General features: G+C 41.9%; 1 protein-coding gene across 1 annotated transcript; it reads right to left on the bottom strand.

Moving 5' to 3' along the window:
* Positions 1 to 3,853: 3,853 nt before the first annotated feature.
* LOC124118203 lies at positions 3,854 to 12,519 on the bottom strand. Its single transcript, XM_046480325.2, has 8 exons — positions 12,407 to 12,519; positions 11,342 to 11,373; positions 11,014 to 11,041; positions 10,588 to 10,622; positions 10,116 to 10,304; positions 9,682 to 9,802; positions 9,102 to 9,147; positions 3,854 to 6,859 (listed from the first exon to the last, which is right to left on the bottom strand). Exons 1-8 carry the CDS (start codon positions 12,445 to 12,447, stop codon positions 6,215 to 6,217), a joined length of 1,137 nt encoding a protein of 378 aa, XP_046336281.1. The 5' UTR covers positions 12,448 to 12,519; the 3' UTR covers positions 3,854 to 6,214.
* Between the last annotated feature and the right edge of the window lie 1,966 nt (positions 12,520 to 14,485).

Genomic DNA, 14,485 nt, shown 5'->3' with positions numbered 1-14,485 from the left:
TGGTTGCGTTACGACCAGGTCTCACATCATTTATGTTTTTGTTCAGGAACAATTCCAGTTTTCGATAATCACAATGACGCTCTTCCAGAGTGAAGCGCTCGAATGAATATTATTCCATTACTCATAAACTAAACTGGCCATTAACACTATTACAGTGATTACAAAAAAACATAGTTTTTGAAAAAGAATTGATTAAATAACCCTCCAAGATTATTGCACTGATACAGCGACTTGCCCATGTGTGTGTGTGTGGCTGCTTGCACTAGTCCGGACTAATGCCGATTTCATAGTGCTAACCCACTGAGATACCATGCCGCAGTTTAACGTGAATACTCCACTCAGACACAGTTTACTGACTCCGTGCCGACCAGTCCTTGTTTAAGACCCTTAATGCCGAGCGTCAGGCAGGGTAACAACAAGGAACATCTTTAAAAATCTTTTGGTATGACGCGGGGTTCGAACCGCCGGACCTTCTGCTCTCCGGGCGGACGCTCTACCACTAGAAAAAGGAGGCGAAAGTAACAGTAACATATATTTAGAACGACAGGACCATCTCTCCACCCCGCCAAACTGCTGCCAAACTGGTTGTTCAAGGTGACAGTGTTATTTACAAATTGCATGAACCTAGAGGACAACCCCAATCTGTAGTTATATTCCCCAGTGACGTGAGGATCTCCAGGTGGTAATGCGCCTGCTGGAACATTGCCAACGAACCACTCTGAAGTTTGGATGAATACCGCTTTTGTAGGTTGAAGACGAGTCGGCAGTTTCCAACACGCGAGAAAGGTTAGAGACTGCTCATTTTTGTGACCCATGATTGTGTACCCCTGACGCTGTAGTCTGTAGTGTGGTGTGTGTTTACTGAATAATTATTGTGTGTGTTCATCATGTTTGACAAGCTGTTCAGATATCTGACGTATATCTTAGGTATGCAATTCTAGTAGATTATTTATTATCTATACCCACAGTGTTATCAATATATCGATATTTCATACGCAAGGTTTTTGTGTGAAGAGGAACAATTTCTATAAGCTGTCATACCTACATACTTCAGAATGGTTTCCGTTGAGGTATCAACTGGCATTAGATATTTGATTTTAAACTACTTATGACCAATTAGAATAATTTGTGTGTGTAGAATTTGCGTTGATTTATGTTTAAGATAGAGCTGATTAGCTGTAAAAAGTATTTTTTTTCGTTCTCAAACCAAGGTTTGTTATCTGTCTGGCCTCCAGGATAGTAATGAAATGACAAAGTTTGCACATGCTGCATCAATAAGTACGAGCATCGCCTTCAAAATTTCATTAACAGCATGTGCAAGGTCACCGTGATCTTCTTATATCGATTTCAATGAATGGATCAACCTTATTACAGCTTCTTTGTTGGTATTACTAGAAAATATCCCAATATCTTAATATCTTGATCATATATACTTAACCGCAAAAGAAACGCAAATCGTACACAAAATGCGGGTAACGTAAAGACCATATAATATATGTAGATGATATTAAGAAATGATAACTGAGAAAACATTTGATAACAAATGGGCGTTGATTGTTTGATGACAACCATCCGTGAAAAAATCCGTTTATTGAAAAATCCCCCGAAGAAAGGGTACCCCTAAACAGAGTGTCAGTTGTGTCCATCAGTAGCGTGTGTGGCCTCCGTTAGCTGCGATACAGGTCGCACATCGATCCCGTCTCATTGAATCGACAAGTCTTTAGAAGAAGGCTTGGGGAATCCCGTTCCATTCCCGCACCAAAAAGGTTTCCAGTTCCTGAAGTGCATAAGGCTTCTTTGCAGCCTGAAGACGTCTCCCAATCTCGTCCCAGACATGCTCAATTGGCGCCATGTCCAGTGACAAAGACGAACAGGGCATCACAAGACCCGTGCTGTATGGAGACGAGGGTTGTCCTGCGAAAGAGTTGAGGTTGACCCAGGAAGAGACGTCTGACGTGATTACGAAGAACATCATCCTTGTACACGTCAGCAGTCATACGCTGACGGAACCCGTGTAGAGGGGTCCTGCCTCCCCACACCATGATGCTTCCTTCTCCCCACTAGTCGGCCTGCTAGACACAGTAGTAAACGTAACACTCATTACGTCGTCTCCACACTCTGATGCGGCCATCGGCGTGAGAAAGGTTGAACCATGATTCATCTGAGAAGACAACTTGTTGCCAGTTTTTCACGTCGCCAACGTCAACTGTAGACGTTATTGGCGGTGACGTTGAGTCAGTATGGGCCCGACGTAAGGACGACGACATCTGATTCCTGCCGCTCTTAGAAGACGACGAACTGTGTCGGCTGACACGAAATGACGTGGACCTTGAATGGTTGCCGCTGTCTGTGTTGCTCGTCGCTGTCGGTCAAGCAGATGTGTCACCTGGATGTAATGGTCCTGCGCTGGAGTAGTGACCCTCTTCCGACCAATCTGGTGATGGTAGACACGTGACTTCCAAAGTGCCTAGCCACTGCAGTTGACATTGATCCGGCCTGCAGCATCCCAATGACAACGCCTCTCTGGAGTTCAGTTAATCGAACCATGTTTCCTGTTCTTTTTCAAAGTTGAGTGTGAAATGTTTGGTGTTTTTTCTATGGTGGCTTATGAAGGATGGACAAGGGGGAAATACACGCATTTTTGCATGTGATTTGCGCTGCAGGTGCAAAAAACGTCAAACGAGGCAAAACGACTGCGTTCCTGCGACGTGCTAGAAATAAATGATGTAAATAGTCAACAGTTTTTTTCAGTGCGTCTCTTTACGTTTGTATACAATACTTTTCACAAATTACTATTTTGTGCATTTCACAAACACTAAACGTGACTTGCCTTTGGGTAGTTTTGGTTTTGCGCCGTATTTGAGCTAAGACTTCGAGTCGGTGTTTACTGAGGAGTTTTGGTGTTTACATTAGTATTATTATTGCATATTCACATTACATTGTTCAAGACCGTGGAAACAATTCGAGTGCATATGAAAATTGGGATCCGATGACATGCAATAATCCAATATGAACTCAGTGTGTTTATTTCTAGCTGCTAAACTTTCCTTGGCATCCAGATCTATGTTGTTGGTAGAAGTGAGTGAGTGAGTGAGTGAGTATTGTATTACGCCGTTTTTAGCAATATTCCTGCGGCGGGGGACACCAGAAATGGGCTTCACACATTGTACTCATGTGGGGAATCGAACCCGGGTTTTCAAGCAAACGCTTTAACCACCAGGCTACTATAGTCTACTGTAGGTAGGAAAGGTCACCTTCGATCTCAAGGTTATCAGGGAATCAGATTTAGTGTAGCTAAGATCTAATATATCCGCTCTTTCTGAATTAAGATTTCCTCATTATCCTTTAACTCATGCACTTAAGCTGCATGTTGAAATGTTCTAATGGTTTTTCTTAAGTGGACAGAGTCAGTTGAATTATGGAACTAAATTCGACCAACAACCTTGATCAGTGGCAAATAAATGTGAATGTTTTTTATGTCCTTTTTTTATTGTGATGTTGAATATATGACAGTACGGTTTAGGGTGGCACACTCATGTCAGCTTAAGACCGGGGGATGGCACAGGGATTATTCGCACATTAACACATTTTTCAAGATTGAGGATGAAAGTTGTTCCAAAGTGTGTGAACTAATGCAGCATATCTGCTACAAGCACGGGCGAAGTATATGCGGATAGTTGCTTCAATATGTATGTGTCTTCTTCTTCTTGTCAATACAAACGTGCTATTGTACAAATAGCTACGAGGAAACAGGTTAAGTTTGACTATTTTACGCGGTATAAACATAATATGGTTACTGCAAACACATTCTAAAACAATCCTATTGTCTCAACAAACGAACATGTTCCTAGTCAAGTCTTTTATTCGTATGAAGGCCACTGGCCCCTGTACAGAGAAAGTGCAAACATACATACATAATACAATGGTACATGAATTAATACGTAACTTATTTCATAGCATTCCAGTATTTGCAAATCTTATAACTTTGACATAGATATTTACATAAATTTCTCAGTAAGGCAATACATTTTAGACAGGTAGATGTATCTTATGTTCTTATAGGAATTACACATTCAGGTAAAAGAATACACATCTTCTATCCGTAGATTACAAAGAGGACATATACGTAAACCTAAATCAATCCCCGACCATTCCCTTTCGTTAACTTTGAACGTTAACAACCCCGTCCTCTGTCATTTCAACAGGTTCCATTAAACTTTTAAACTCTTTATATATCATGTTTTATCTTGTGCTCTTTTCTATGATACTATTCCATGATTGATGGTACATAGCCATTGCAACCTTTTTATACCGTCTAAGAAAAGCAAATTTATTTCCAAGACATATCCAATCCATACAAATTCAAATCCATGGGAAAACAATAAAGTGCGTACAGTAAATGCATAGGTTTGGTGTCCACCATTATCATCGTTCATAAGCATATCACAGGCTTTCTTAGGAATTCTACCATTGTGCATTTCGGTAAGTTAAAGCCAGTATTTTATACACCGACAACGTTATACATATCGGGTATCGGCCACATTCACCATATAAAGTTACATTAGGTGTTTGGGGACCAACTTTGAGAAATTTCTTGCAAGCAATTAAATGGACAGTTTAAATCTTTTCCAATCTCTTTATACCCCGCACCTCAGAGGCATATAATGTAGCTAACAAACCGGCAGTTCCTTCGGGTCCTCTCGGCTTATTCACCAGCTACCTACATGATAGCTCGGGCAATAATGAAGCACTTTCCATGGGAAAACTGGAAATATATCGGCCTTCCGTGTCCAGATAATAGAATCAATGAAACGATAAACATGTCATCAAAGATGGAAGTCACGGAAAATATGTTAAACTACTCGTATTATCAAAATATTGTGAAGATGCGCCACTGAAATCTGCTACAGTTTGCTTCGAAAGTCTTTTATTTGATATCTAAATGTCTTTCCAACATTTTCGTGAATTGTATATTTGGATGTTTAAAATATCGTGTATAGTGAGTTTATGTTTTATCAAATAGGCTTAAGAAAGATTTAAAGCTAGTATTTCCATTGTTTCACTATACCTTAAACAAACCATTAGTGGGAGACGCTTGGTGTGTGAGGGGAGACAGTCATACTATGTCAACCTATTGTCAACATTTCAGCGAAGGAAACGAAGGATTCAGTGCAAAGAACAAGGTATGGAATGCGTCTAGTTTGTCCCAAGAGGCATTATCAATAGATGTAGAAATCCTTTATGACACTGTTCATTTCAACTATTGCACGTTAGGCACAAGTAAACCTAAATGTGTCAGAAGGGTGATTGTAGAGGTTTCCGGGAAGCATTTTTCTAATATGTGAACATGACAAAGTCTTGGACTGAAGCTGCTTTTCTTAGGAAATGTAGAGTAAAAACAGTACAAGCCATATCGAAAACTGATCATCTCGGGTCATGCCAGAAATCCAAAAATAGCATGTGTAAGAAAAAACACACATAAAGGCTAGTTGTCTTCATGTGAACATGTCTGATAATCTCTATACCAATATTTTACACATTTATAAACATTTCCAGGGGGCCAAATAGATCCCTTATTCTATCAAGTCTTCAGTATAATTCAGCATTAAATACAAGAAACTGCGAACACATGCGTTTACGTTTCTTATACTCCCTATCTGGTTAGGACTGCGACCAGGAAGCATTGCGGGCAACAGCTTAAACGACTTCTGGAAGTATTTCTTCACGTGGTTGAAGACATGAGTGAAATAGGGGTTGATATATATGATAAGTAATTACTCATATGGTCAAAACCTACCCAGTCCAAAATATCGACCGTATCAAGCAGTAAGCAGTATCCTCATAAGCATTAAAGAGGACCCAGGTGTATTTATAATGCAAGGACGAAAACCCACGACAATTGAAAACTGGATTTGACAGAAACAATTACAATTGTTAACAAAACGTTACTGGGCTGTAAACAGGCACCGAAACACTGCACATTTAAGGACCAAAACGTTAATACACGTATCAAATACATTACCATCAAATAACAATTTCTTGCTTGTTTCATTTAAAGCCATCGTCACAAAAGGGTGTTTACTAATTTTCCAGGCAGTTTATCAGAGTTCTCGCCAATACTGATATCGTTTGTTATGAAAAACGATGAAAGTTATGTGTTCTTTTGACTGACGGGAATGGTTTTCGTGGTACCCCAGTCAATGAGTTGGAACAGTTATGCAACATCAAATCTGGTGTATGCGTGCCCAGCAGACGTCTTCTCTCCCAGTTTAGTGTCGGCATCATCTAGCCGCTCCAGGACGAAGTAGTCTGATGATGGCGTTCTAGAATCAGGTGTATCAGAAGTTATAGTGTCAGCAACAGTTTCCCCCAGTCTATGATAGGCATTCTTTTCATAAGTCGAAGATTTGATAGGGTCGCCCCCAAGTTTGTTGTATGCGTCTTCTGATTTCTCAAGGACGAAATATTCTGCTGTTGTCCCTTTGTTTCCAGTTGTCTTAGTGTCATCACTGTCGGGTTCGATTGCTCCCAATCTGTTGTATGTATCTTTTACATCAGTCGTTGTTGCGTCCCTCAGTCGGTTGTCGTCGCCACTTGTGTGGTCATCTTTCTCCACGACAAGGCACTCTCTATCAGGGGTGTACTGACGTTCCGTGTGTTGGGGATTTCTGTGTAACCTCCCTGGTTGGAGGGAGGGACCATCGTCTTTGTAATTTTCTGCCTCCTGAATAACATCGTACACAGCTTCAGCCATACCGGGGGCGTGTTGTCCTGGAGACACCATGATTACATCCGGGACACTGGGTGGCATCAAATTACCCCCCGGGGACACGTTACTGTTGGAACTGTTTGCGTGAATCTGAGAAAGGAATGACATAACATTTACATCCTCAACATTATAGCTTTAAATATTGAATAATACATGTGGAGAAAGAATACTGAACTGCCATAAAACAATATTCAGGATTCAGGATGCCGCATTTATAGTGGTCGCTGGGCTGAGATACCATGCCATGCACAGTTTAACATGGATTCCGCACTCAGACAAAGCATACTGAGTCCTTGTCAGGGAAACAGCAAGTACGATCTTAACGTGGATTGACGCGGCCGGAGATCGAACCACCGACATTTTGTTCTCCGTGCAGAAAACGAAGGTCGTCTCCGCGCTGATGTACTACCCACTAGAACACGGAGGCGGTCTCCGTGCTGATGTTCTATCCACTAGAAAACGTAGGCGGTCTCCGTGCTGTTGCTCTACCGACTAGCCCACTGAGGCGGTCTCCGTGCTGTTGCTCTATCCACAAGAACAAGGAGGACGTCCCACGGGGGAGGTCTCCTTGCAGATGCTCTACCCACTAGACCACGGGGGAGGTCTCCTTGCAGATGCCCTACCCACTAGACCACGGAGGCGGTCTCCTTGCAGATGCTCTACCCACTAGACCACGGAGGCGGTCTCCTTGCCGATGCTCTACCCACTAGACCACGGAGGCGGTCTCCTTGCCGATGCTCTACCCACTAGACCACGGAGGCCGTCTCGGTGCTGATGCTCTATCCACAAGAACAAGGAGGCGGTCTCCGTGCTGATGCTCTATCCACTAGACCACAGAGACGGTCTCGATGCAGATGCCTTATCCACTAGACCACGGAGGCGGTTTCCGTGCTGTTGCTTTTTCCACTAGAACAAGGAGGCCGTCTCCGTGTTGTTGCTCTATCCACAAGAACAAGGAGGCGGTCACCATGCAGACGCCCTATCAACTAGACCACGGAGGCGGTCTCGTTGCAGATGCTCTACCGACTAGACCACAGAGGCGGTCTCCGTGCTGTTGCTCTATCCACAAGAACAAGGAGGACGTCTCCGTGCTGTTATTCTATCCACTAGACCACGGAGGCGGTTTCCGTGCTTTTGCTCTACCGACGAGAACACAGAGGCAGTCTCCGTGCCGTTGCTCTATCCATTAGAACAAGGAGGCCGTCTCGGTGCTGATGCTCTATCCACAAGAACAAGGAGGCGGTCTCCGTGCTGATGCTCTATCCACTAGACCACGAGACGGTCTCCATGCAGATGCCTTATCCACTAGACCACGGAGGCGGTTTCCGTGCTGTTGCTTTTTCCACTAGAACAAGGAGGCCGTCTCCGTGCTGTTGCTCTATCCACAAGAACAAGGAGGCGGTCACCATGCAGATGCCCTATCAACTAGACCACGGAGGCGGTCTCGTTGCAGATGCTCTACCGACTAGACCACTGAGGCGGTCTCCGTGCTGTTGCTCTATCCACAAGAACAAGGAGGCGGTCACCATGCAGATGCCCTATCAACTAGACCACGGAGGCGGTCTCCTTGCAGATGCCCTACCTACTAGACCATGGATGCGCTCTCCTTGCAGATGCTCTATCCACTAGACCACGGAGGCGGTCTCCTTGCAGATGCCCTACCCACTAGACCACGGAGGCGGTCTCCTTGCAGATGCTCTACCCACTAGACCACGGAGGCGGTCTCCTTGCCGATGCTCTACCCACTAGACCACGGAGGCGGTCTCCTTGCCGATGCTCTACCCACTAGACCACGGAGGCGGTCTGCTTGCCGATGCTCTACCCACTAGACCACGGAGGCGGTCTCCTTGCCGATGCTCTGTCCACTAGACCACGCACGGAGGCGGTCACAATTATATGGGATAACAAGAGAAAAGGTTTATACTGATTTAAAGAATAAAACCGTTTTCACTGCCTGAAGTCTTGACATGAGACGGAAAACAAATTAAATGCATAGATGATTTAGATTGGCGTTTGCATTCCAAACCTGGTAATATATCTTTCAACAATGAGTTCAGCGGTAATCCTTTTGAGCAGATTTATAATATTTTTTATTGATTAACGTAATTTGAACCGGTCAATAAATTATTTTTTTTATCAATAGGTGGTGCCTGATATTTCGGTTCATTATATGAGTTTTATAACCGCTACAATCCGCTACAATCGCGATATCGCGACTAGACCACGGAGGCGGTCTCCTTGCAATATTGACGATGCGATGTAAAAATTTAACTCACTGTATACTCCAAATGTTGATTATGACTCTAGAAATGAAGATATTATTCTGACTTACCAATCCCATGCCTCCTGTCCCCCCTTTGTCCAGTCTGTCTCGGTGTCTGTGAATGGGAAGTTTGTGACCGGAAGTAGTATTACTCAAGCTTTCGTTATATTTGTAAAAAACATCAAGAGGTGCAAGAAAACCCCGTACATTACACGCAGCACATACAATCAAACTATTAGAACGTCGGAATTAAGAATTACTTACACATGAAAGGGCCACCAGTGAGTCGTGTTACATCACTTACAATTCAATCGGATGAGATCAGGATTGAACAACAATTTCACGTAGCTCGTTTGTTCTTCTCTGTTAATATTGCCTAACCGGTTAAGCTTTTAGTTCTCGTTTAAAAGTATTTGGATGTCTGTCAACACTTCGGTTATTGTTGCTCATGTCTCCAGCGATTTTGAACGTTGTTGGTATGGTGAGATATCATTAATACGTCAACACACACCAACAGACCGCTTCTTGGAGCGTTGGAATCGGAGCTCCCTGTATTTGGACCTAAAAACATACTCATTGTAAGAAACTTTGTGTTTCCAGTTCATGACAGTACAAGTTGCTAATGGATTCTAGCTTTGATTAACAGTACCTTTTCCGAGAGAGAATTAAACGCCACAGCAGAACGAGTACAACAGTGATGGCGACACCTCCGACAAGACCACCAACTACTCCAGCTGCTACAGCAGTGTCGGTCTGAGGCGAGGCCCCACCTGTACATGGAAATGTGCAAGTTTACAGAAGATGTATCACCATTCATCAATATAATCATCATTATTATTATCACATCGAAATGATTGAATAAACTTGTATATCTATGTGAATTTAATTTATATTTTAATATATTTGTCATAATTATTTATGATTAATTGTTGTCGGTTTGGGACAACATGATCTTTCTCGCAATGTGGAATGTGCTCTTATTGTTTGTTATTTTGCTAACTGGTGGATATAACTAGTTATGTGTGTACTTGATCTCCTACTTGTACACTTGTATAACTGATATAGCTGTCACCATGACTGTACCTGCGTTCGTTCCTGCGGTTGTTCGTTTGCTTGTGGTTGTACCAGTGGTTGGCCCGGCCACAGTTGTACTTGGGGTTGATGGGATACCTGTTGTGCTTATGCCTGTGGTTGTATCGTCACCCGTGGTTATGGTGTCATCTGTTTCTTTAGTGGGACCTCTTGTTGTGGTGGAACTTGTGAATGGTTTACCTGTGGTTGCAGGGACTAGATATCAGCTGTTGTTTTAGAATTAGAACGTTCATTAAGTTTTCAACATATTTTGAACATGAAACACTTTGTCAGCACTCTGAGGTATTCAATAGATGCTTTGATACCGCGAGTGTTTTGGTTTGTTATCACAGCCTATTTAATTAGGACATAAAAATGTCCAGCAAACATGTTTTTGGAAAAACCTGATGAGACAAGATTATTTCCCAGCACTCCCATCCCGCTCTAATAGTATCAATGGTAACTAATTAATGGCTTTACTCACGTGAAGTACTACGAGAACTGCTGCTACTTCCAGATCTACAGCAACAAAACATAATACTGAGATTAAATGCACACGACTCCATGTGTGTTCTCAGCTTTCATTTCAAGAAACGATATCTGAACTTCTATTTCCACCTGGAAATACGAAGGTTTAATTTGCAATACTATCTATTTCAGTTGAATTGCTTAGCAACATTTAATGGTTTCCTAAACATTACTACAAACCCAAAACTGGTCACAAGTCATTGAATGTTGTCGAGTCAGTGACGTCATAGAACACCCTATGGAACGTGACTTAAATACAACAGGGTGTCTTTAGATTAATTAACTCATAAACACTACGCCATTGTCTTAGCGACAGTCAGAATGGGTATGGATTGTAACAAGCACATGCACCGGGACGGCGCATTGACAAAGAGGAAATTACCTGTTTCTTATATTCCCGGCATTTCTAGCTGAAATGAATGATTATATTATATACTTGACACATATACATACGCATACGAATTTAAACATCGACTATTACATATACCGATATGAACCCTATCTGGTCGAATTCAATAAAGCCTCAGAACAACGAGAATTTAGGAACATGCAACTTCTGAAATCTGCTGATTATTGAGCCGATAGCGTTTCCTTTTACATCGAGATATACAAATACACGTATACTATTGTTAAGGAATTTGAGTACGACTATCTCTGTCAAAATGTGGACTGTTTTATAAATACAGTTTCACAAACATAGAAATAGATACCTGCTGGAGAGCGTCCTCTTTTCATCTTTCTCCTATAATATAACATAAACAAACAGTCGATTTACATTAATAACAAAAGACGGCATATATAGATTTTGGTGGAAAATAACAACGTACAATGTAATACATAGCTGACTAATTAGGTTTACACTTACATCACCTATTGACATGTGTCTTCTCGTAAAACAATTTTATAGTAAATTTAGTATAAGCATTTTGCTCTCGTAAGAAAGTTGTTAAGTTATTCAATCATTTTGGTTGCTTCAGGTGTAACGGGGTTACTGTTATAGGTTACTGCAGCAATGGAGATATGAGGACCTACGTTATAGCGAGGACATTCTCGGATATAGCGAAATCCATCTCGGAAGTGAGATGTCTAGGAAGCCTGTGGGCGTTGATTTCCTGAATAGCCAAGTTGTGGGCGACAGTGGAGTACGTCGCGATCAAGATTAGTTCACGTATTTAGCGACGTGCATGTGTGTGTGTGTGTGTGTGTGTGTGTGTGTGTGTGTGTGTGTGTGTGTGTGTGTGTGTGTGTGTGTGTGCTAGTCCGGTTAATGCCGATTTATAGTGCTAGCCCACTCAGATACCATGCCACAGTTTAACATGAATACCCTACTCAGACACGGTATACAGACTCCGAGCCGACCAGTCTTTGGCTTAGCCCCTTAATGCCGAGCGCCAGGCAGGGTAACAACAAGTACCATCTATTAACATCGAGTTTCCTTAAGCGATTCGAATCACGAACCTTCTATTCCGAGGTCGGACACCTTGTCCACATGACAAGAGGTTAAACCCGTCAGTTATCTGACAAGGTAAGGATGCCTGTGGGACGACTCCGCACACCGCTACACCAATATTGAACGTAACAGCACCACCTCGTACAGATAAGGTGAAATTTCCTTCTGAAGTACGTTCATGTGAGTGAGTTAATGCTTTACGTCACATCGGCAATATTTCAGCCATATCGTGACGAGAGTACGTTCATGTGTTCAAACCAATGATGGCAGATACGTCAAACGTTTGAGATGATAAAAGTGAGAGATTACCATGGCATGTACTCACCACTGATGCGTCTGCTCGGATTCACCTAATGTAAGCCACATTTAAAGGGGAAGTACAATTCCTCGCTGTGTGACGAACGGCCATGTATGTATAATACCTTGTGCTAGGAACTGTAACACTCGAATAAGGATGTCCGGAAATGACTAACGGGATACATGCACTATCCTAGACGCGGTTAAATGTTTATAAGAGGTTTAATGATGAATGTGAGGATTCAAATCAGAACGATGTAGAAGAAATTTATAATTATAAAGAAAGACAACATTTTTACGAAAACAACATAAATGACTCCAAATCGATTCTGTCCACGCCCGAAAGTTTGAACGGAAAATATGTTCAAAGAAACAATATTAACACCAAGGATAGGTTAAATCCCTTTAGAAACTTGTTTTATGCACCAATAGTGTAAGTCAGGTCAACTGTGATCCAACAATACCAGATAGTGATGCTCAAAATTATCCAAATCGAGAAGTTACAGAGAATATTCTTGATTCTCCAGTTTCTAGAGATGGGATTTTATATAGCATAAAAAATCTTCAATTTAACAAGGCAATCGGAATGACCCATACTATTTCTGATTATTGTAAGCATTCAGCAGATTTATTACTACCATCTTTGGATCTGGTATCTAATATAATTTCAGAAAATGGACATTTTCCTGCGTCCGGGTCCATTGGCATTATTCTTCCAATACACATACAAGATTATATCAATAATGCAAACAACTATAGAGGTATTACTCTCCTTGGTATGTGCAGAACGATATTCACTTCCGTTATAAACAAAAGAGTATTTTTTCTGGGCTGATGCTATGGCTAAAAGAGACTCACAAGCAGGCTTAAGAGAAGGTTACATAACCGTCGATAACCACTTTATACTGCAAACTACTGTACAAAGATATTTAAAGAGAAAAGGTGGAAACATGTATGCCCATTTCGTAGACTTCGCAAAAACATTTGATTCTGTTCAGCGAAGTAAGTTATGTGATCGCCTTAATAATCACGGTGTTAGTTGTAAAATGAGAACACTTTTTTGTAATATATATGATAATGTAAAGTCATGCGTCCGAAATAACCATGAAATATGGGCACGTGGTAGTGCACAGGTCACACATCACGTAAAGTTAAGCAACGTCGGTAGTTGCTGAATAGTTGGCTGGGTGACCGCATTGGGCAGCTTGACTCCAGGGAGTTTCGAGGGCTTCGGTCCTGCCGCTCACTGAAGCACGTGTACGCTCGTAGGACATGTGGTGCCTCTTTGGGCAAGTGACTTTGTTCGAAATGTGCCTCTGTTCACACAGCAGTGAATGTAGGTAATATGTGTATGTTTACCTTTTCTGTTAACCTTCTAGCGCTTCACAGGCTGCTTGGGTTGTAATGGACGAGATAGATCGACATCTACGACAGGACCGAAATCAAGCGTTAACGCTAGTTCAGTTGGGACAATCTTTAGTTGACATTTGGAACAATATCCACCAGACTGTTTTCAATCATCTGGTGTGTTCAATGCACCGCCACTGCCTCGCCTGACAAGGCTAATGGTGGTTACACCCGTTATTGACATTGCTAATTGAGCTGTTATATCACTGCTCGTTTAGGGCGTGTCTCCTGCTATCTGGAATGGGTTTTGTCAATGAATTTATAATGATTAAACATTGATCAGACGAATAACCAAATATTAAGAACAGTTACTGTTACCCGTTAGTATGTAATCTAATATGACACCGTATACGGCAACTAAAGACACCACAACGAATTTATTATGCCGAAAAGTTTACACGATTTGATATCTTTGTCGCACGTTATGTAAAAAACAACAACTCTACAGGGTCAAAGGGGGAGACTACTCTTCAAACCTCAGAGGCCAAACCGTGTTGATAATTTAACTTTACATAAATCTATATTAAAGTCACGAACATGATCCAAAAAAACATTAACGTCCTTGCACCTCAAAAGTAATGTTATTAAAACACAAAACAGTGTCGAATAATGAATTTCTGTACCAGAATTTTCATGTGAAATATGTGAGGTTGGTGTTCGAAAATCCAAAATGGCTGTTACCGACGGTATACTGTCTCAT

Source organism: Haliotis rufescens, unplaced genomic scaffold (assembly GCF_023055435.1).
Source record: "Haliotis rufescens isolate VD_foot unplaced genomic scaffold, xgHalRufe1.0.p SCAF_22, whole genome shotgun sequence".
NCBI classification, from domain to species: Eukaryota; Metazoa; Mollusca; class Gastropoda; order Lepetellida; family Haliotidae; genus Haliotis; species Haliotis rufescens.
Note: the sequence above shows the minus strand (reverse complement) of the source record. Positions and strands in the feature narration are given on the sequence as shown.

Excerpts from the sequence above, each read along its gene's own strand:
- LOC124118203 (XM_046480325.2), bottom strand. The coding sequence starts at position 12,447 with ATGTGGCTTACATTAGGTGAATCCGAGCAGACGCATCAGTG. Across the intron at positions 9,803-10,115 it reads AACCGCAGGAACGAACGCAG|GTGGGGCCTCGCCTCAGACC; the intron begins GTACAGTCATGG and ends TTCCATGTACAG. Across the intron at positions 6,860-9,101 it reads GGACAGGAGGCATGGGATTG|ATTCACGCAAACAGTTCCAA; the intron begins GTAAGTCAGAAT and ends TTCCTTTCTCAG.